The following is a 22,875-nucleotide window of genomic DNA, read 5'->3' on the forward strand; positions in this document are numbered from 1 at the left end:
ACCAGCAATTACTTTTGTTGTCTGAAACTTTATGTTTTTAAACTTAAAATAAAATTAAAAAGTAAAGAGATTTATTTAACTTGATTTGGCTATAATGTTTTCTTCCTAAGGTATAAGTAACTTTTTCTGAAGTTTTGCTAGATTGTATAGATTCTGGTAAAGTATTAATAAAAGACCTGGGAATATGAAAATAGCCAGAGTAGATCCAGATCATTCATTACTGTGGTGGTGCTTCTGCTCTTGTGACAAAAGCAATACCAGAAAATTGTACAAGAACTTCACAATGGAGAAAATTATTTCTTCAGTGAAGTTCAGAACTGCAGTGTTTTAATCTTTTATTTATTAAACTATGTAGTGATGCTGGAATGCTTATATAAATGTTAAAATTTTAAACTGAAATTAAAATGTTAGATTAATTTAGAATATAATGCATTTTAGTTAGTATATGCCTTTTAATCTTGGTATTTATATCTGCTGACTACAGGGAAATTCTAGAATTCTGGTCTTGATACTGTTCAGATACCCACAAGGTACTGTTGGGGATGACCCTCTTTGAAATGTTTTTCACTTGCTGAAAAAAGCACTGCTTATGATGCAAATGTATAACTACCTTACCTTTAACATCAGCATACTGCTGCTGCTTTAGGTGTCTGTAGGAAGTATTCCACACAGACATATGAGCCCCAGCCTGCAGCTGCTGCTTTTATATGTCCAACCTCTGCCATCCACGGCAGGGACTGTCCCATTATACAGGTGCTGCAGACTGTTTTAGAGGCAGATAACAGACATTCGAGTTATCAGCAGTGGCTTGCCTATGAGAGGCATTGACTTCTAATTACTGGTGCCTGCTGAGTTTGCACTGATCAGGAAGCAGGATGTCATTTAACTTTCAAGAAGAATCCAGTTTGACTTGCTTGGAAAATCATCAGATAATGCAATATTTTATGCTGTGAGTAATGGCTATCCTCCTCTTTCCCTGATTTTGAAACCTGTCTGTCTGCTTCTCCTCTTCTCTGCTTTGGGCTCTGAACATAGGAGGTGGTGTTGTAACTTGTGGGTTGCCTTTATGCTAGATTCACTTTGTGGCAACAATCTGTAAATACCCCCATTGCTAATCTCCCAGATGACTACTCACTTTTAATTTGTCTTGTGTAATTTTGTCTTTATGGCAATAAAGAGTAGCCCCAGTCTTTGTGCTGCCCTCACCAATGAACCATAACATATTATACCTCTACAGTCTGGTATAACACAACTACGGATAAGGGCCTATTTTCTGGTGCCTGGGTGATTCCTAGATGATCCATCAGATGAAGCAAAGTGGTTAACAGCTTTGAACAGTTATTAGTGTTTAACAAAATATGTGCTTCTATAGTAATGTTCTTCAAATTAAGCTATTAAAGCAGAATGGAAATTGGCTTAGTCTTTGACATATCCTCATAGTATCGATGTCTGAGCAGTACAAAATGAATCATGGTTTTTATTAAAAAAAGAAATGCTTTTTAACATGTGGACCTTTCAGATGTCATTGATCAGGAGTGAATGCAGATTTTAATAACACTTCATTAAATTGCTCAGTGAAACAGATCAGAATTCTTAAAACGCTACTTGAAGAAATTTATTTGGTTTCAACACATAATCCATAATTTCTTTCATTATGATATCTTTTCTAATTAGACTTTAATTTTAGTTTTGCAAATCATGTGTTTAGAATGACCCTGTACTAGAAGTTGTAGAAATTTGTGTTTGAAGTCTTTCTGGTTTTACTGTATGACTAGTGTGGCAAATATTGGACATCATTACATGAGCCTTTTTAACATAGCATATGCATTTATTTATCTGTATGTGGAATTAATAATTATGGGGAAACAGCTTCATAGTCAACAAGATCTTTTTGTGGTTAAATTATTTATCCATCCTCTGAAGTATGAAAAGATACCAGATTTTCAGCATTTGCTCTTTCTAGAGAAAGATAGCACAGACTTTTTTTTTTTGAATAATTAAAAAATAAATATTTTAAGAATTTTTAACACCTACATATTCCACTCTATTTTAGTAAGAAAGTAAAATTCTTCAAACCTATGTAAACTGAATAAAAATAATGTGTAATTTATATCCTAATTAAATTGGAGTAGCAATGGGTTATGCTACACAGAAATAAGGGAATATGTTAGGTAGTGCTTGTCAAAGATAACAGCAGTACAAAAATTCGGCTGTTTAACCCTCCTCTGCATATAGTCTCTAGATCACTATTTGGTTGTCCCTAGTGGACAGATCAACTAACTGAAAGTACATAAGCATGTACCAAAGTTGCTGTGCATTAATGAGTTGGTCCACTTGTGGTGTTCGTTGTTGTGGGGGTTTTGATTGTTTGTTTGGTTTGGTTTTTTGTGTATTTGTGTTGTGTGTTTGTGTTTTGTTGGGGGTTTTTTTGGTTGGTTTTTTTTTTTTAGTTCATGGTAACACAAGGAGGGGCTGGAAAACTGGTATCTTGGCTCCACTGTTTATCAGGGCAATGCCAGTGGAGAAAGTGACATGGAGATAGGCAGTAGGTTTGCAATCAAGTGTCCAGGCCTGGGAGTGGTGCCAACGCTGGTACCTGCTTTCATTCTGACTGGTCTTGTTAATGAAGATGCACATCAAAGCCCATGTTACTCTATGTGTTTGATCGCTTTACGGTCCTTGGTTAGTATTGGAAAGCAGTAAACCTCAATTAGCTGAGTGGTATGTTCTGGCCCTTAGCAATTTTCTGTGTCACTACATCTGCATTTACACATTACAGTTAAAACTATTTGAGACTGATGTTATCTTTCTTGGAAATTTTGCTTATATGGCATACTTTAGATAGGAAGGGACCTTAAAAATCATCTAGAATAGAATAGAATAGAATAAACCAGGTTGGAAGAGACTTCAAGATCATCGCGTCCAACCCATCAACCAATCCAACCCACCTAAACAACTAAACCATGGCACCAAGCACCCCATCAAGTCTCCTCCTGAACACCTCCAATGATGGTGACTCCGCCACCTCCCCGGGCAGCCCATTCCAATGGGCAATTACTCTCTCTGTATAGAACTTCTTCCTAACATCCAACCTAAACCTCCCCTGGCACAGCCTGAGACTGTGTCCTCTTGTTCTGGTACTGGCTGCCTGGGAGAAGAGACCAACATCTGCCTGTCTACAACCTTCCTTCAGGTAGTTGTAGAGAGCAATAAGGTCACCCCTGAGTCTCCTCTTCTCCAGGCTAAGCAACCCCAGCTCCCTCAGCCTCTCCTCATAGGGCTTGTGTTCCAAACCCCTCACCAACTTTGTTGCCCTTCTCTGGACTCGTTCCAGCAAGTCAACATCCTTCCTAAACTGAGGGGCCCAGAACTGGACACAGTAGTCGAGGTGCGGCCTAACCAGTGCAGTGTACAGGGGCAAAATGACCTCCCTGCTCCTGCTGGCCACACTGTTCTTGATGCAGGCCAGGATGCCATTGGCCTTCGTGGCTGCCTCGGCACTCTGCAGGCTCATGTTCAGCCTACCATCGACCAGTACCCCCAGGTCCCTCTCTGCCTGGCTGCTCTCCAGCCACTCTGACCCCAGCCTGTAGCACTGCATGGGATTGTTGTGGCCGATGTGCAGAACCCGGCACTTGGATGTGTTAAATCTCATGCTGTTGGATTCTGCCCGTCTGTCCAGCCTGTCGAGGTCCCTCTGCAAAGCCTCTCTACTCTCCTGCCCCCAGCTTGCTGTCATCAGCAAATTTACTGATGATGGACTTAATGCCCTCATCTAGTTCGTCAGTAAAGATGTTAAAGAGCATGGGGCCCAGCACTGATCCTTGGGGCACACCACTAGTGCCTGGCCGCCAGCTGGATGTGGCACCATTCACCACCACTCTCTGGGGTTGGCCCTCCAGCCAGTTCCTAACCCAACGCAATGTGCTCCCGTCCAAGCCATGGGCTGACAGCTTGGCCAGGAGTTTGCTATGGGGGATGGTGTCAAAGGCCTTGCTGAGGTCCAGGTAGACTACATCCACAGTCCTCCCCACATCCACCAGGCGGGTCACCTGATCATAGAAGGAAATCAGGTTGGTCAGGCAGGACCTGCCCTTCCTAAATCCATGCTGGCTGGGCTGATCCCTTGGCCATCCTGTAAGTGCTGGTCTGGTTCCAACCTGCTGCCAGGGAAGGGACACTTCCTACTAGACCAGGTTGTTCAAGGCCTTATCCAGTCTGGCTTTGAACACTTTCCAGGGCTGGAGCATTCACAACTACTTTGAGCAACTTGTTCCAGTAATATCATGTGATTTAGTTTCTTTGCCACATACTTTTCTTTTTCTTTTCTCTTTTCTGTTAGAATTTTTTTAGGTGTAGGGTATTGCAAAGCAAGTATTTTCACTGAGAATGAATTTGCACATACATGAGTAACTAGACTAAAAGAAATTGCTTATCTCAAAATAAGTAATATAAAAACTTCAAGAGCTGAAATCACTTTTGTCTTTCCTGCAGTAAATTCTGGAAATGTAGAGCCAAGAATAGTTGTCCATTTGTAGTTCCTGTTCACTATTTCAAAACTTTGGTGTTTTCAAACCAATTTCTCCCTTGCATTTTTCTTGTAATATGTAGTTACCATAGATTAGTCCCTAGAAAATGGAACTGAAATATGTTTGTAAGCTTAAATGCAAAGTAGACTCTGAATTCAAAGTAGGTGTAGTTCTTATAATTTAGTGTAACAGAAATTGTGAAATCCTTTGTAATTTTTACCTTGATCTCAACTAGTGTGGGATAGGAATGAAATACCTTGTGTTCAGAGAGTATTTAACTTTTATTAAGATATTTCCATCAAATTATTTCAGGTGTTTTTAAGCTCACTAATGGCTATTGCAACTGATGGAATCCACGTTTAATCTGGAAAATCTGAAATAACATTCTTTAATGTTCTCTGCTAAACTTCTGCTGTCAATTGCTACTAGTATTTCTATACAGTTCAGTTGATTTGTTGTTCTAGAATCTCTTGTTAAGGGACAGGATTCTTTGATACCTTTAACATTAAGCAATTTATAATAAAAGTAACTTTTTAGAATCAGCTTTCTTTTGTAAAAGCAACATATGCTATCAGCACTGAGTAAAGTGTTTGAGGAAGAATATGGGTTTATAGGGTGAATGTTACCTTTCGTGAGACTTAAAAAAATTATTAGACACTAATACAGCAGTTTTTAATTAATTTTAAATTGTTTTAAAGGAACCCAGCCAGAATGGACCTCTTTTTACTGAGCTAAAGTTCTACATGCGAGCTGCTAAGCCAGATGAAAGTAAGCAGTCTGTTAAAATGTTTTTAATGAACTTGAAGTGTTTAGGAAAGCGGAGCCTACCAGGAGTAAGGTGAACTTTAAGAGAATCTTTTTAGGTGACTTTCAAAAGCATTTTTAAATCATAAACTGTAATTCAGTCATACAGTAAAATTTAGGTGGGGCTTTTTGTAAGATGTGCTTTAGCGTTGTGTTGATTATGTTAACTAAATTCAGACTCTAGTTGCATCTCTGTCTGTACAATGGGTGCATCATTGCTTTGCATACAAATTTCCATGAAATAAGCAGCTCACAGGTATGCAGAAATTGTGATATGAGTTCTCTCTTTTTATCTAAGTCTACTGATACAAATTTGTGAACTTACATTTATTTGTATTTTCAGTTCAGAAGTGGACTAAATCCCATAAGCTAAAATATTTAGGGGTACCAAGATACTGGGGCTCTGGCTTGCATGAGAAAAACGGAAACAGGTGAATATATCTTTTGCTGGTATACACTGAGATTTATTTTGTGTGCAACCAGTATCCCTTCACAACAGGACTGACTTTATAAGATCTATTTTCCACCTATCTTCATATTGTTAATTTCTACTAGAAAGTTTCACGTATGTAATAGGGTGTGTTTAAGGAATATCTCTTCCTATTTGTGCTCTGTTACTCCTGTTTGTGCCTATTATACTCTTAGGGGTTTACTTTCCATTTGCCTTGAACATTGCTGTAATACCATGATGCTGTATACATGTGGTTTAGAAGCTTCTCATATTTGAATTAAAATAAAGCCAACTTCTAATGTATAAGTCTTTGAATAATATCACTACCTTTAAAGTTTTTCTTGTGGTATGCTGTGCACTTAATATTCACTCACACATATAAAGGACTTAATGCTCTCTCTAAATCTTATTTTGTTTTCCCTAGGGATAGTTTTTTCTTTTAACTTTCACTTGAAGCTAGCAATTATTCTAGCTCACAGATTAATTTGTCTTACGTCTAAGTATAGTTTTTAGTATCATTCTGTGTCATGAGGAGTTTTTGTTGCTTGACCTTGAACATTGTCCCTGTTTGTGTAACAGTCCTTGTTTCCTACTGGGTTTTTCTCTGTGTATCTGTACTGCAGAGGAGTTTCAGTAATTGTCTGAGTTTTGAGAGACAAAAGTGAATACAGCATTTTTTTTTTCACCAAATACAGTTCTATTTCCATTTGGTGTTTAATGAATGAGATTCTTTAATACAGCTACCATGAGCTCTTATTCCCAGCTAATAGAACCAATTTGACTTCAGCAATGGATATCAGAACACCTATGACAAGTCTGAGATTTTTGTTTTTAATAGTAGATTTTAAAAAAGATTGTAATAGATTTCAGTAAATGGATTTGTATACATAAACATGTTAAGTCAGTCATATATAAAGTAAAACAAAAAATGTATTTCTGTAAATAATTGATGATTTGGTTTACCTTTAACAAATTACAATACACAGATATTGTCCTCTCTGGGTAGTTGTTATCACATTGCAGAACTAGCCAGGAATAAAGAACAGTTCTTTTAATGGACAGACTTTTGACCAGTTGATGTAAAAAAGAATTAATGAACCATGTTGGAAAAAAAGTCAAGTACTTGCCACATATTTGTGTTCAGTGTGCCTACAGTTTATCTTTTAAGGGAGATGTTTTCAATCAGTAATTTGTACAATTAAAACAAAGACAAAATGCTTTACTAAATACAATTCAGTAACTTTTTTTGCTGTTTTGGTGGCTTTTCCTTCCTCCCCCCCTTTAGTTATCGATTTATGATAATGGACCGATTTGGCAGAGACCTTCAGAAGATGTATGAAGAGAATGCAAAGCGATTTCCCCATAAAACTGTACTGCAATTAGGTCTGAGAATAGTAAGTTTAAAAATATATATTACATTTTTACGGTCTGGCTTCCCCAGTTAAATCAGACTTTTGGGCTGAGTACAAGTCCTCTGCTGGGCGAATCTGGGTACTGCATTTATATGACTGTTTTGTTTTGTTAGCTTGATATCCTGGAATACGTGCATGAGCATGAATATGTGCATGGAGACATCAAGGCCTCAAACCTTCTTCTGAGTTACAAAAACCCTAATCAGGTATTTCTGATGCATTTTATTCCTCATGTTTTAAACACCTTCCATTTGAAAGCACTGAAAGTGCTTTGAACCTGTGAAACCTAGCAGAAGATCATTTTTAAGAATGTATGTGGTAACATTATTTCTGCTTGACATTTATATCTAGTTAATATTCTGTGCTTTTTTTTTAATACATTTTGCTGAACAGTTATCAAATTGACTATTTGTCCTAAATAATCTAGAGAAATTCTCAAGATTAAAAAACAAATTGACTCTCAAATAGGTATTTGCAGGTGCAAGCTTAAAATTATATAGCACGCTGGTAAATTGTGTTTGCCTGTCTGCATTGTTACCTCTTTCCTTTGTTCAAGAAATTTATCAGATAACTGTTCTGTTACTTGGAAAAATTGGTCTTTAAAGTGTTGATTTATCCACTTGATTTATGGAAGTCTTTCATTTTTCTGCATTTTTAACTCATTTTACTCTTTTATGTAAACACTGCATATTAAAGTTTCAGAATTATGTCATCTTCTTGCCCAAAATTTTTAGCTTGTGAAATAAGTAAATAATCTCAATTCCCTTAAAGTAGCTCTAGTGTTAGTGAGAAGTAGTATGAAGTAGTATTCACATGGGACAGCTGACTTTAAGAGGATAGGACAGTGAGTGTATTTATAACTCTAGAAAAATTAATATAATTTTTTTCATTTAATCTTACTGTCAGTAACTGACTTTATTTCTGTATTTATCCAATGCATCAGCAAGAAACTCTTTCCATACTGAACTGCTATATGAAAACCAACAAAACTTATCTGACGCATTGTTTTAAAATCATATGTTGTAATCCCAATAAAGCACCAAGAAGGGATCATTTAAAGTAAAAAGACTCACAGTTTTTTAGTACATTAAAGTAAATTCTAAGAATGGTTGGGAATTGCATTTATTATTTGCACATTTCTTGTTTGCAGTTTTTTAATTTAGAATTCTTTATGGGAATTACTAGGTGTACTTGGTGGATTATGGACTTGCCTACCGATACTGTCCTGAAGGAGTTCACAAAGTATATAAAGAAGATCCTAAAAGGTGTCATGATGGAACTATTGAATATACCAGTATTGATGCACACAAGGGTGTGGGTAAGGATGTAAAGCTTTGTTTCTGGCAACAGGCATTTGTGCATCCTTTCTATAAGCACAAAAGACTCTATTTGTGGCGGTGAATTTCATAAACATCCAGGTTGCTGAATCTATAGAAATGTTTTTTTCTTCTCTATGGACTATATGACATTTTTCTTTTTTTCCCATTTACAAACTATGACTTTAATGTACTATATTTTAAATATAACTTTCTTAAATATGATTCCTCAATTTATGAAGACGCTTAAGGTGTTTAATGTATGGTTTTTTATTAAGTAAGTAGAAATGGAGTAGTGGATCTTGACAGAAAAGCAGTCTGGTTTTGCAACAGATAGTTTTGTTGCCATTGTTCCTTCATATTTGGCAAAAAGTACAATATTTTTTATCTTATGTTTAGAAGATTTGTTTAATTATGAGATATTATTTCATATTTTTGCCTATAGGCACTGAATAGCAAAAGGTGAGAAGTAGTTCAGTATGAAAAGGGCAGGTCCATGTGATTAAACCTTGAGGATTACAGTGAACACTAGTTTTCCTCATTCTTCAATTTTGCTTTATTAGCATAAAAGTGTGTCATGCAAAAATACCAGTGCTGAAGATTGTTATTTATTTGGGATGAACTGTTACACCGATGGTTAAAACTGAATATGAGCAAAACTGACTTGATGTGCCCATTTACCACTCATATAATGTGTGGCCACTGTACATATGGGTAGTTTTTTCCTTTTAGTTTTGTTTTGGTTTTGTTACTGTTGGGTTTGAGGTTTTATTTTTAGTGGTTGGTGGGGTTTTATTTTGGTTTTGTTTCAGGGAACTGATCTATTATTGCCTTCTGTTCAGTTTTCAGGCCACAAAATGTTTCAGCATCATGGAATTTTTTTTTCAGGATCTGGGATTTTGGCACTATTATCTCTTTATGGGAAGCAAAAACTGTTTTGAAAGAAAGTCAATCACTTCATTACTTTACTCTACTTTTTGCACAATTGGGGTACTTAAAAAGTTTCCCAAACTGGGATAACTGCAGCATGTCATGTCCTTGAATAGAGAAAAAAGATCGATAAAGAGCTTAAAAACAAAGTTAAGTTGTCCTTCCAAATGTAAAAACAGTATTTTTTCCTTCCATGTTTTCATACTAAAATAAAAAAATAAGTAATAGATACAGTAATGTTATAAAGAAAGCCAATACTTAGCAATTGTCTTATATATGTACACATTTTAGCTGTTAAAGTTGTGTGCTTTATTAGCTGCTCTTACAGTTCTCTTTTGTTGTGTGCATATATGTGCAGCGCCATCACGACGTGGTGATCTGGAGATTTTGGGTTACTGTATGATTCATTGGCTTAGTGGCTACCTACCATGGGAGGATAATTTGAAAGATCCAAATTTTGTCAGAGACTCAAAAATCAGGTGAGAAATTACTTGCTTTCTTTCTTTTGTCAAATTGAAAATAGAAATGAAAATATCTTAATGTGGAAATGCTTTGTTCTTTCAGTATGTTCCCTTTTGAGATGAACAAACTATTGTTTTGTGTACCCCCTGATCTCTCTTCATTGTGTCTCATGTGTCCTTGACTGGTAACTAAGCTTTTGCTGTTCTACTTTGCATATCTAAGATTTTATTTTTCATCTGTACACCATGGTACTGTCACCCTAGAATACTGCCATGATTAAGCCAGAAATTGCTCTTGCCAGTATGCAAGTAACCATTACTCCTGCTTTACGGAAAGAAAGCTGAGGCATGGAAGTAAGAGTATTGTTTGTAACACCATGCTCTGAAGTCATTGGTAGAGATAAGAGCTAAAGGTGGATCTTAAGTCTCTTTGACCATCAATCCAGCTAGAAGGCTACTAATGTGGACTTAAATTTAAAAAGAAAATAATTAAATTTATAATTCCTTACTGTTGCATTCCTTTGTCTCCCCCCACTTCTCAACCTCCGCTTGTCAGGTACTTAATATTAAGAAAGCTGTCCCAGCATAGCAGGTTATACTTCTTTAACAAGTATTAGAGGACACAGTCTCAGGCTGCGCCAGGGGAGGTTCAGGTTGGATGTTAGGAAGAAGTTCTATACAGAAAGAGTGATTGCCCATTGCAATGGGCTGCCCAAGGAGGTGGTGGAGTTGCCGTCATTGGAGGTGTTCAGGAGGAGACTTGATGGGTTACTTGGTGCCATGGGTTAGCTGTTTGGGTGGGTTGGATTGGTTGATAGGTTGGACGCGATGATCTTGAAGGTCTCTTCCAACCTGGTTTGGTTTATTCTAAATAAAGGTTTATTCTAAGTTTATTTGCTATTTGGCCTTCTTATCTCTACTTTCAACACTTCAGCTTCCATCAATGTTAGTAAAGTAGCCCCCCTTCCCCTCAGTTATTATTTTGGCAGGAGATCTGCTCTGAATAGTATCAGCTAGAAAGAGTCCTTTAGCCTGAAAAAGAGCATTGTTGTATGAGGATTTAAAATGGACCAGTTCTTTCCCCACAGTCTTCTACTTGCTTGCTTTTGTAGGAATCAAAAACTATTGAACGAAAACTTAACATATTTCAGACAGCCTCTCTGGCATTCATCAGGTTCTCAAATTTACTGCACTCCCAAAACTGGCTGTAGGAAGTCATTCCAAAGGCTTTTCTATTAGCATTTCCTGTCTCTGATCATGACCTAAGCTGGGTACTTTGGCAGTCTGTCAGAACAGGGCAAGATTCAAACTTTGAAGGAAACAATGCTTTTAAATAATTTTATTTTTCAGATGTAGAGATAATATTTCATTTTTGATGGACAAATGCTTTCCTGGGAAAAACAGACCAGGTAAGAGGAGCTATTTTAATTTGCAATGCTTTGGTTTGTACCATGTGGTGAGCATTTTCTAATAATTTTAATCTCATGTTTCTTAAACAATGTGGAACTGGATAGGTTTCCAACCATCCAGTGTTTGCCTCTACCATAGTAAGCACATATTAAAAATATAGTGGGTTGAGAGAGAAGGCCTAGCTTTCTCTCCCCCACAAAGAGGGAAAAAACCACAGCTAACTCAGCCGGAGAAGCAAAGGGATGTAGCTATATTTACAAGCAATGGGAAAATGCAAGATATGTACGCAATATATACAGCATTTACAATATTTATATAGAAATATACAGCAAAGAAAGATACAGGAATAAGACCCCCACCTCTGGACAGAGGAGGGTTCCCCCCTGTACCCCCTTCTCTCCCTCTACCTCCCTTTTATCCTAAAGAGGGTTAGAGAGAGAAAAAGTTAGTTACTAAGAAAGAAGAATTTTAGTAGGCCTATTAGTACAGGATTAGTGCTTATCTTTGTCCAAGGTCATTCTGGCTAGGAGCCCAGAAGCAGGCAAGCTGGAAGGGAGAGGGAAAGGAACGAACTGAGAAAAAATTCCAGCTGCACTAAAACTTAAAACTGCGTTCTACCAATCTACCAATGAAGTTTGTTTAGACCTGTCTTTTGTTTACAAAATATTCAGCCAGAGTGTCCCAGCGCTGTCCCTTTCTTAAAGGCACAGCCTCAAATGGTCACAAACAAACAAGCCAAACCCAACCAAACAAAACAATCCCCACAATAGTTTGTTTGGGCACTATCACCAAATTCACCAAATTGTAGGCAAGTTTGGACATGTTTGGGTAAATACTGTGAATTTTGTATTTGCATGGAGTAAATTGAGTGCATACAAGGACAGGCTGTACTGTTTTATATTAAAACAAAAGCAGATCAGTTGCTTTAAAAGATGAGGAGTTGTTAGACTGTCAGCAGCTTTTTCCCTCAGAGGTATCTCAGGCACTGTACTCTAATCTGTTGGTTCTTTAAGTCCTCCTTGTTTACTGAAGTTTGTGCCTATTTTGGTTTTTACTTTTTTTCAGCAACAACAAAGTTGCGTGAATAAGATTGTTGATTAGGAGAACATTAGATTCTTCCTTTGGCTGCAGACACTGTATTTCTTCTGACTAAAAACAGCGTTAGCCATTTGTAAACAAATGTGTACACCGATTTTTTTCACAGCTAAATTGTGGAGATTCAGAATGTAATGTGAATGTGAAGTCTAGATTGTTTCTACTTGGCATTGATGATTTTCTGAGTAGATTTAGTTTTTTAAAATCTGATTCTTAGAAATACACTTTCTTGGTGTGCTGGTTTTGCATCAGACAGAATGTGGAATTTATCCCAAAAGAGTAAATAACAACACTTGCACAGAATTTGGAAGTTAAATGAAAATGATATTTACAAAAGTAGACTAAATATAAAAGGTAATAAATATATACATGTATAACCTGACAGTAGCCCAGACACCCCTCAACAAAGCCTGAAGGCTGCATTGAACAGCTAATTATCTCTCCCTGTCCTCGCTGCACTATGTCTTACCTCCCCCTCAGCAAAACCCAAACAACAGTTAAGCAAGGAGCAAGAGAGCAAGCAAGCACAGAAGAGCAAAAGAACAAGTTGTAACTTCAGATTACGTAGAGATTTGTGGGAGAATGGGATGGGATAAAAATACTTTGTAATGTCCTGTCCAACCCCCGGGGATCACCCAGCCCCCTGGAACTCTAGAAAACTCTGGAAAGCTTTTATTTATTATAGGACACTAGGACACTAGTCCTAAACCTATAACACTTGGGATCTTAAATGTTCAGTTATTTCCAGCTACTCCTGGTGATAATTTGCTGTCAAGTGTGATTTGTCTGATGTTTCTTTTCTCCTGTGATCAGATGCTTTCATGTATTTTTTTAAATACTTGTTTCAGTCTTGAACTGGTAAAGATATAACCTTGAATTTCCTTTTCAACACTTAAAAATATTTACATGATATTTAGAATAGAATAGAATAGACCTCCCTGCTCCTGCTGGCCACACTATTCCTGATACAGGCCAGGATGCTACTGGCCTTTTTGGCCACCTGGGCACACTGCAGGCTCATGTTCAGCCTACCGTCAACCAGCACCCCCAGGTCCCTCTCTGCCTGGCTGCTCTCCAGCCACTCTGACCCCAGCCTGTAGCACTGCATGGGGTTGTTGTGGCCAATGTGTAGAACCCGGCACTTGGATGTGTTCAATCTCATGCTGTTGGACTCTGCCCATCTGTCCAGCCTGTCAAGGTCCCTCTGAAGAGCTCTCCTACCCTCTAACCGATCAACTTGGTGTCCCAACTTGGTGTCATCTGCAAATTTGCTGATGATGGACTCAATACCCTCGTCCAGATCATCAATAAAGATATTGAATAGGATGGGGTCCAACACTGATCCCTGGGGGACACCACTAGTGCCTGGCTGCCAGCTGGATGTGGCACCATTCACCACCACTCTCTGGGCTTGGCCCTCCAGCCAGTTCCTAACCCAGCACAGAGCTGTCCAAGCCACAGGCTGACAGCTTGGCCTGGAGTTTGCTGTGGGGAATGGTGTCAAAGGCCTTGCTGAAGTCTAGGTAGACTACATCCACAGTCCTCCCCACATCCACCAGGCGGGTCACCTGATCATAGAAGGAAATCAGGTTGGTCAGGCAGGACCTGCCCTTCCTAAATCTATGCTGTCTGGGCCTGATCCCTTGGCCATCCTGTAAGTGCTGTGTGATTGCACTCAAGTGCTCTATAAACTTGCCTTGTTCTGAGGTCAGGCTGACAGGCCTGTAATTTCCTGGTTCTTCCTTCTGGCCCTTCGTGTGGATGGGCATCATGTTGGCCAGCTTCCAGTCTATAGGCATTCTTATGTCTATAGGCAATCATTGGTGAAGATAGGCCTGTGACAATTTTTATGACTGACTGTTTACTTCATTGCAATGAACATAAGCAGTGCTGTCATGACAGCGTAACGAACCTTGGTATATTTTTTTCTGAAATGTGTTGTAGTGAAGTAATAAAGTAATAGTTTGTAAATAAACATTTCAAAAAATCGTGGAAGCAGTGTATGCATAATTTTTGACTTCTGGTAAAAGTGAATGATCAGTCTGTTTTCAAATAGAAATTAATTTGAGATACCATTTCTTTAGATGAAATAGTCAAATACATGGAAAAGGTGAAGCTACTGAGCTATGAAGAGAAACCTGTTTATCAGCATTTCCGAGAAATACTTTTGCAAGGTCTGAAGGCCATTGGGCAAAAAGATGACGGAATACTTGACTTCTGCCCAGCGGAGAACGGAGACTCGCAAGCAAAACCCACGCAGAAGGTTTTTACTCTAGTTTTAGTCATCTTTTCATGCATTTTTTGAGCTAAGATAGGAATTAAAGTGATATTGGATTATTTTGAGGAATCATGTGCATGGTCAGCTTGCTCACTTGTCACAAATATGTTCAATCCCTTATTATATAAAACAACATTACGGGTCTGTTTGGCTACATGTTTTCCACGGCCCACTTCATACTGCAGTGACCTTCATGCTAGCTACTTTGTGGCAGCTAGTGCTAGTGTCCAGAGAGAGTAAGATTTATTTGGTTCAAATCAGATTGACAGCCTACTTGCTTTTGACCAAATACCAGGACAGACAATTCTTCCTTCTGTAATGGATTTTCTAGGCCTTGTAACAACTGTGGTGTAGGCTAAGGTGCAATAATAGGTTGTGTTAGTCCTCCTTCCAAGGGTATATTTTTCACTTTTCTGTAAGCATGGAGAGAATGAGAGTCTTCATCAGGGTATCTTCCTTCCCATAATATATGTTTGGGAACTCATGCTATGATGTTTTTCTTCCAGGGCATATCATACATTTCTGATGGGCTAGGAGAACCAGAAGACAATTGGTGCTAGTTGAGAATAGCTGGACACTTAGATACACAGAGGAAGAAAGGAAAAACGTAGAATGCTAATTAAAATTATATGTATTTTTAGCCATGACAGGAAACTCTATGAGTGGCACTTGGTGCCATGGGTTAGTAGTCATGAGGTCTTAGGTGATAGGTTGGACTTGATGATCCTTGAGGTCTTTTCCAACCTTATTGATTCTGTGACTGAATGTTTTCAAGATTAGCTTCACATTCCAAACTCTGATAGAAACTGCTTTCCATAAAGATAATTTACTACTGATCAGTAGCATCTTGCTTCTGAAAGCCATTATCTTCTAACACATATTGGATTTCTTTTGGCATGCATATTGTCTAATTTGGAAAAGAACAATGCAGTCTGGCAACCACCCTTGAGAAGATGGTAACCTCTAATACAGAGTATTTACAGCATTTTGGCTGTTCTGATCTTTTAATCACAACAGGGCTTAAGACAACTACAATACCCTCAGTGCATTCTCAGAATAGTGTTATGTTCTGAAGGTATGCTATCTCATAGCTAGGAGGCAATATTGCTACCTTCTGTGTAAATAAATTCTCAGAACACTGGATTTTTCTGTGCCTTCAGCTTGCATAGCTAAGTGGGCCATGATATGCATTATATATTGCACATAAGCATGGTTGTTCTGGAATCTCAGTCATTGGTGTCTGGCACAGATCACACAGATGTTAACTTTTAATATAGAAGGCATTTTATTTTCTATGTCATGACTCAATTTTCTCCAGATGTATAAGTAAATGAAACACAGTGGGTCGGGGGGTGTGTCAGAGGTGGTCTGTATAGTAACTGCATGTTGGTCTGTATGCGTGATATTTTATAATAGTTCTAGCAAAACAAGAAGCTACCAATACCATGTGTTGGTGGAAGCATCTGGAGCTCTTGGCTGAATTATTTAGGGCAAGGACTGCATCTTACTTTTGTTTAGCATTGAAGAGTTCCTGGGAAATATTTGGAGTAAACTAAACTGGAAAAATATGCTTCTTAGTGATTCATGGTTCATTCTACTGTTCAGCTTCAGATGCCACTTTTATCAAATGAATGCTGCCTGATTTCTACTACTGTGTAATTCACTTGCATCAGGTTTAAGAAACCACTTTTTATTTAATAATCCTGGAAACAAGATAAATGTATTTTGCTTTTGTGTAGCATGTATTGGATATCTTTTTTTCTGATGAGTGTTTACAATGTTTTCTAGTAGAATTGGGAGGAATGCATTATCTCTCATATAAAAGCAGTACAATGCTGAAATAGTCCTCCTTAATTTTGGTCAGAATGAACAAAAGTCTCTGTGTTTATTCCTGCCTAATGCATCACAAATCTGCTGACATGCTAACCTTGGAGTCTTGGCTGGCAGTAATCAGGCCTGTGCACCGGCAGGAAAGATGTACCTAATGCACTCCATCAGTGCAGTTTGCATATGGAAGTTCTCACAGGGGAGCTGCCCTGTGCCAGCTGAGGGTTACCTGCCCACTGCAGTTATTGTATGTAATTATCGAACCAATCTGTTCATCCCAGCAGGGTTTAGATGGTAATCATGAAGCAACACTTTGGAAAGGAAAGATGTAATGCACTCTCTCCTTCTCTCATGAGCTATGTGAAGTTATAGTCGCTTTCACAGCTGTATTAGTAAAGCTCTAGTTTCACACCGTTAAAAACAAAATTAAGAAAAGATAAACCCTTCCCATGTTCATCAAAATTATCATCTATGTCTGATACAGATAGAGGTCAACTCATCCTTTGCAAAAGAAATCACATTCATTGCTTTAAAAAAAACTATCTTTCCATATCCACCTTAAAAATACTTTGCAATAGTAAGATTAATTGTAATACACAGATAATAACAGTTCTATCCATTTAGAGGTTTTAAGATAATGTACCTTGAACAGAGTTTGGATTTCCCAAGTACATCTCTTTGGAACAGAACCCACAGTTGCTATTAGGCAAAATACTAATGTGCTGTCAGTGTGTGTAGCTACTTTTAAGCTGTTCAGAGAAGGCCTTAAGAAACAAGGATCCAGATAAACGTAAGTTTAATGAGGTGTAATTGCTTTTAAAAAAGCAGTTAACATCAACTTTGAGTAAAATGGGATTTTCAGATTGCTCCTTTTGTAATAGTTGCTCACTGTAAATAAACAGGTTTTGATCATAAAAACTTGTTTCCATACGCTAAAATTTCACCTCCTAATGTGATCTGAAGATAGGGGAAGTGAACTTTTAAATTGTCTATTGCATAATACTAGTATTCTTGCATTAATATGTGAAATAAACTGTCTCTGTAACTGGAGACTTTTTGTAAAATATGAAGAAACAATGTTTAAAATTAGGTAATACTTTGTGAGGCTGAGACTTTGCTCTTGAGTGTGGTTGCCTTTTTTTTTTTTTTCTTCTTTTTAGAAAAGAAGAAAGACAGCAGCTGCAGACAATGAGAGCACTGAAGCAGAAATGGAAGATGCAGAAAGTCCAGAAAAAAAGAAACCACTTTCTAGTAAGTCAAAACCCTGTTTTCATAGTCATACCCTGATGTGGTAGGTTATCCCTGGCTAAGGACCAAACTTGCATCAAGCTATTCACTTCCCTCCTCAATGGGACAAAAAGATTTTGAAGATTAATCAATACAAGAATGGGGAGATTGTATGCCATTTACTGTTGTGGGCAAACAGACTAAACTTGGCAAAAATAAATGTGGATAGCAACAAAGACAAGCATTGAGGCAACACCTTTCCCTTTCTTCTAAGCTCAACTTCTTCATCATAGACTCCTGTGCTGTACTATCTGAGCAGTGCAGGGAACATGGAGGAGAAGTTCCTTATGGTTAGTACATAGCATTTTCTTTCTGCTCTTCCTTTCTTACATTTTTTCCCCTCCTTCAGTGTGGGTTCTCTGTTTTGGGTTGCAGTCTTTCAGGGAAAAAATATTGTGAACCAGTTCTTTCAGGAAACACCCATCTGCTCCAATATGGGCTTTCCCACAAGTTACAGGAGATACCCGCTCCATGCTGAGTCCTTAGTGAGCCACAGGGAATATCTACTCTGGTGCTGTGAAGCACTGTCTCTTCTGACCTTGGTGTTCCCTCTGCTGTTTCTCAACTCCTCATGCTGCCACCTCATCTGACCATTCAGTGCTTTTGCACTTTCTTAAATGGTTTTGCAGAGATACCACAAACAAGCTTGTCTCAACTTCTTGCCTACAGTGGGATTGTTTTAGAGCCATCTGTAAAGGCATCCATGTTTGGCATAGTACAGCACCTGGCCTCTTCCTACAGAGACCACCCTTGTAACCAACCCCAGATTACCAAAACATGGCCACATAAACCTGAGAGAGATGTTTGCCTTTAACATTTCAAGTGGTTTTGATCTTTCACAATTTCTATGTAGACCAATAAAATTGAAATACTTAACCTTTGTAGAATCATGAAATAGTAGGAGCTGCAAAGCACTTCTGGAGATCATTAAGTCAACCCTCCTGCCAAAGCAGATTCACCTAGGGTAGGCCACACAGGAATGCATAAGGTAGGTTTTGAAAGTCTCTGGAAGAGACTCCACAACCTCACTGTGCAGCCTGTTCCAGTGCGCTGTCATCCTCACAGTAAAGAAGTTTTCCCTCATGTTGAGGTGGAACTTCCTGTGTTCCAGTTTGTGTCTGTTGTCCTGTGTTCTATCAGAAGGCACCACTGAAAAGAGACTGTCACCTTCTTGACACCCACCCTTCAGATATTCGTAAACATTAGTGAGATCTCCTCTCAGTCTTGTATATGCTCCAACTGCATGCTACTTTAGGCTGGTAGAATTACTGATAAAAATTGGTGTTTGCACCCTGTTCTTTTGCTGTCATTCGCTCTCTTCTCCATTCTCACTTTTGCCCTCCTGTCTTGTCCAGTTCTCTGTCAGAACACGCTGACTCCTCAGGACTTCTTCATTACCCTGTGTTAAAGCCAGGGGCTAGCAGCAGCTGCTTCCAAAAATGAGTGTATTTAAAGTGGAGAAAAGGATTAGCTGTAAGGATAGAAAATGCTGAAAATACATTTCAGGTAATTTGGCGTAGTTTCAGTGTTGTCTGGAAAAAGTCATGGGCACATAAAGTAGGATTATTAAAAATCCAAGATCACAAATCTTCAGTGGACCTGCACAGGGTAAATTTGTAGTAAATATCCTGTCAAACTTAAGCTGACATGCTAACTCCTTCATGTACACGCAAAGTTTTAAGTAAAAGACCAGATGATGTTTGTGGCTAAGTAGTCTTGATAAAAGTGTTGCACTGGAGTCTACCCCAGAACGTATCTACTTGTTTAACAGAGGCTTGATGAAGGATTATGGCAGGATGGGCAAAAGTAACATTGCAAAGATAGAAATATTATTGTTAAGTTAGGGGTTTACCCTAGTATTTTTATTCAAACAGTATGATACAAATTACAAGTAATTAAACTAATGTTATTCCAGAAGGTGACACTGCTCTGTTCATTTTCAGCTGTTCACGTTATAGAATTCTGATTATGAAAATCAGTGCTTAGTTTTATTACTTGAATGCCATTTGAACTGTTGATTTCAGTTTATTATGAATTTTGCAGTCTGTCAATGGCTGAAAAAGTGTTAATTAGATGGTACTTTCTTTCAAGGAAATACAGTTATTTGATATGATGCTGATGTTCATAGCTCTAGCATTTTAGATTTTATTTAAGAACTTAAAATATTTAATAGAACTAACTTTTCTGGTTGTGATTTGATACAAATTAGAAGAATTGCTTTCATTATATATTATACTTTCTTTCTTGGGATTGTAGATTGAACTTCTCATAGAGAGAAAAAGAACTTGAGGAATTGCAGTCCAAATGGTAGCATCAACTTTTTGTAAATGCTAAGTTTTTTTGGACTAAGTAAAAGTATATGGAAGGTTATATGCTTTGAGCATCCAGTGGTTAAAACAAGTGGTGGAGGTAAGGTTAAATATAAACACCCTGTTGCCATTTCAGAAGTTTATTGTCCTAAAGTTTACTGTCCAGTAAAATGAGTGATTTTTTTCATAACTCTTAGCTGTGGAAATAGAAGTTTAGTCCTACAGGAGCATTTTAAAAGTTCTTGAAATAGTATTTGATACGTTTCTAAGAGTGGATAAATATGGCTGGACAGGGGTTACTCTTCAAGTGTTCAAACAACATTTAATGAGTATTTGGTCCTAAATCAGTGGCAAGAAGATTAGTTGGTCCAAAAAGATCCACACCAGTTATGCATCACTTTGAGCATGCCAGGGTGCACAGTGGCTGCAGGGACTCTGCCAGTAATTAAATCTGCTGCTGCTGAGGCTGGGGAACCCCCAGGCTTGGTGGAAGAGAAAGAAAGAATGGCACTGAGAAAGGATGAGTATCTTGAAATTCTTCTTTCTTTCCTCTGCTTCCCCTGGTTGTTCTCAGTATAAAAGAGGCCGCTTCAGATGAGTTCAATAAAGACCATCTCTTTCAATCATGTCAGCCACTGATGTTTCTGGAGCTGTCAAGCAAGAGAGTTAAAATCTGCTTAGAAACAGAATTTCAGAAAGCTCTTAAGAAGTAAGCTGTGTTGTACTTCCAAAATAAGATGCACAAAATTTTGTGGAATTCTTGTATTGATTTAAGCTGATTGACCCCACTAGTAGGGATGGGGCTCTCTGTCCCTGCTGTGCTCCTGCCATCAGTGGCACAGAGCAACAAAGCAAGCTGGGTCCTATAGTCTATAGTTTGTAAAGTAACCTGTACCAGGTCTACTTTGTGTTTCTTCCCTGGTTTCTAGGCTGGGGTTGGCCTGTTTAGTTTCTGGTTTCATTCACGATGGAATTCTGTCCCGATACTACTTTTTTCGCTTTTTTCTTTTGTATAACCTGATATCCCTGCAAAAGAGTAGTAAATTGTCCTCCTCTCAAGTTCCTTACGTGTCAGTGAGGAGCAGAGTGGGAAGGGGAGGCTTGTGAGAGTGGGCTAACCCAAGAAAGTTAACCCAAGAAAGTCCATATTTATCGTCCTGACGTGGTCCTGAGTGTCAAACTGAGATAACATGAGAATTCAATTCTGATAAATTTGTTCACTCTATGTTTATTTTAGTTTTGTTTCCCTTCATGTTAAGGCATTCACTTTTCCAGTTGTGCTACGTAAGCTCATATGCATTGTATGTACTTGTATTACCTGTGGTATCCTTTGTGGTGCTTTTCATCACCTGAGGGATATGGTTTAAGGTTATGGTGGCACTGTACTGTTTAATGGCACTTTCGGTATACTTTAATGTATTTTTTCAGTGCATGTATTTTTTCAGTCAATACTGATAGGGGTAAGAATTGTACATGTCTGTTTTTCTAGATAGAACTTAACTGGGGTCTTTGATAACTCTTGCAACATAAATAAAGAACTGTGTGAACCACACCAATACTAAGGCAGTCATACTCATAGATTGGTTAGAAGGCATTGAAAAATGGCAAGTTTAATAGTATCTAATAGTATTAATAGGTATTTAGCTTCATGTTTATTTGCATTGCATGGCTTTGCATAAATTGGTATTTGGTTATTGTCTTGGAATTTTTATTTTCTTTTAGTCAATCAAGGCTTAATGTTGGGTTAAATCTACACATAGAGTCATTTTTATATTTAGAAAATCACTGTTCTTGACGTCAGACTTTGGAAGAAGCAAAATATGTGCCTTTTTTGAGCTTATTTGTGGCACCACTTGTTTATATTTCTACTCCACACCAATGCAACCACATTATAGGTAGATTTTTACCTCTTAATTTTATACACTAATAGAAGTATAATCAGCAAAGCCTGTAATGTACACTAGTTCCAGTTGTCTGTTACTCATCTTTTCTTTCTTATGGTAGATTGTGTTGACTACTATCTGTAACAGACTCCAGTCACCAAAAATATCTGCTGCTTCTTGTGCCAATTCTTAGCCTTCCATTACCTGTCTTGAGAATATTGCAAGTTAAATGTTCTAGCATGAGAGTTACATGATCTGCTTTCAGAAGTTGAAAGCATGTGCTGTGATATTTTATCTGCAAATTAACAGGAAGACTGAGCTTTTAGAGCAGAGAACTACTTCTCTCAGTTCTTAGAACTATTGACAAACTCACTTTTGTATTTGTATATTCAAACACTGTATGAAGTGATCTGTCTTTTCATGCCCTGACTCAAAATTGTTTGAGGATCTTCACAACCTATTTAAATTGAAAGAGGTGTGGTACAAGGGGATTTTTATCTGTAAAGATCCTTAAATATTAGGGTAGGAATGCCAAAATAAATTAGATACGAACCAAAGGCATCTGTTTCTTCCTGAATAATGGTTTTCCTTGACAATTTTCAAGTGACACATACACTTAGAAGCACCTTGAACATGTGCCGCTTAAAATAATAAAATTTTCCATGGGGTAAGGCTTTGAGTAATGACTAAGTCATTTAAAAATAAAAGTGATGTCTGCTTTTTCATTGTTTTTCTGTGACCTGAAGATGTACTGCAGTGTGCTGAACAAGTATTGCAATTCAAACTTGGATAAAAATTTGCAAGTGAAATTTTTCTACAGAGAAGAAAGAAAAATTGTACTGCAGTGACTCAGACTTTTACAGGGAACTAACCTTTTTCAAGA

General features: G+C 37.9%; 1 protein-coding gene across 4 annotated transcripts in view; it reads left to right on the forward strand.

Annotated features, from left to right (window-relative positions):
* VRK1 (VRK serine/threonine kinase 1) overlaps positions 1-22,875 on the forward strand; it is a 37,969-nt gene that overhangs the window by 9,374 nt on the left and 5,720 nt on the right. For all 4 annotated transcript variants that reach the window (XM_068148882.1, XM_068148884.1, XM_068148881.1 and 1 more), the window contains exons 4-12: positions 5,228-5,297; positions 5,677-5,764; positions 7,070-7,178; positions 7,310-7,402; positions 8,382-8,514; positions 9,801-9,921; positions 11,254-11,312; positions 14,493-14,671; positions 17,674-17,764. In XM_068148882.1, the coding sequence (XP_068004983.1) occupies positions 5,228-5,297; positions 5,677-5,764; positions 7,070-7,178; positions 7,310-7,402; positions 8,382-8,514; positions 9,801-9,921; positions 11,254-11,312; positions 14,493-14,671; positions 17,674-17,764 (943 nt within the window). The remainder of the gene's footprint in view (positions 1-5,227; positions 5,298-5,676; positions 5,765-7,069; positions 7,179-7,309; positions 7,403-8,381; positions 8,515-9,800; positions 9,922-11,253; positions 11,313-14,492; positions 14,672-17,673; positions 17,765-22,875) is intronic.

Source organism: Melanerpes formicivorus, unplaced genomic scaffold, assembly GCF_026170545.1.
Source record: "Melanerpes formicivorus ecotype bairdi unplaced genomic scaffold, bMelFor1.0.p_v2 SCAF_17, whole genome shotgun sequence".
Classification (NCBI taxonomy): Eukaryota; Metazoa; Chordata; class Aves; order Piciformes; family Picidae; genus Melanerpes; species Melanerpes formicivorus.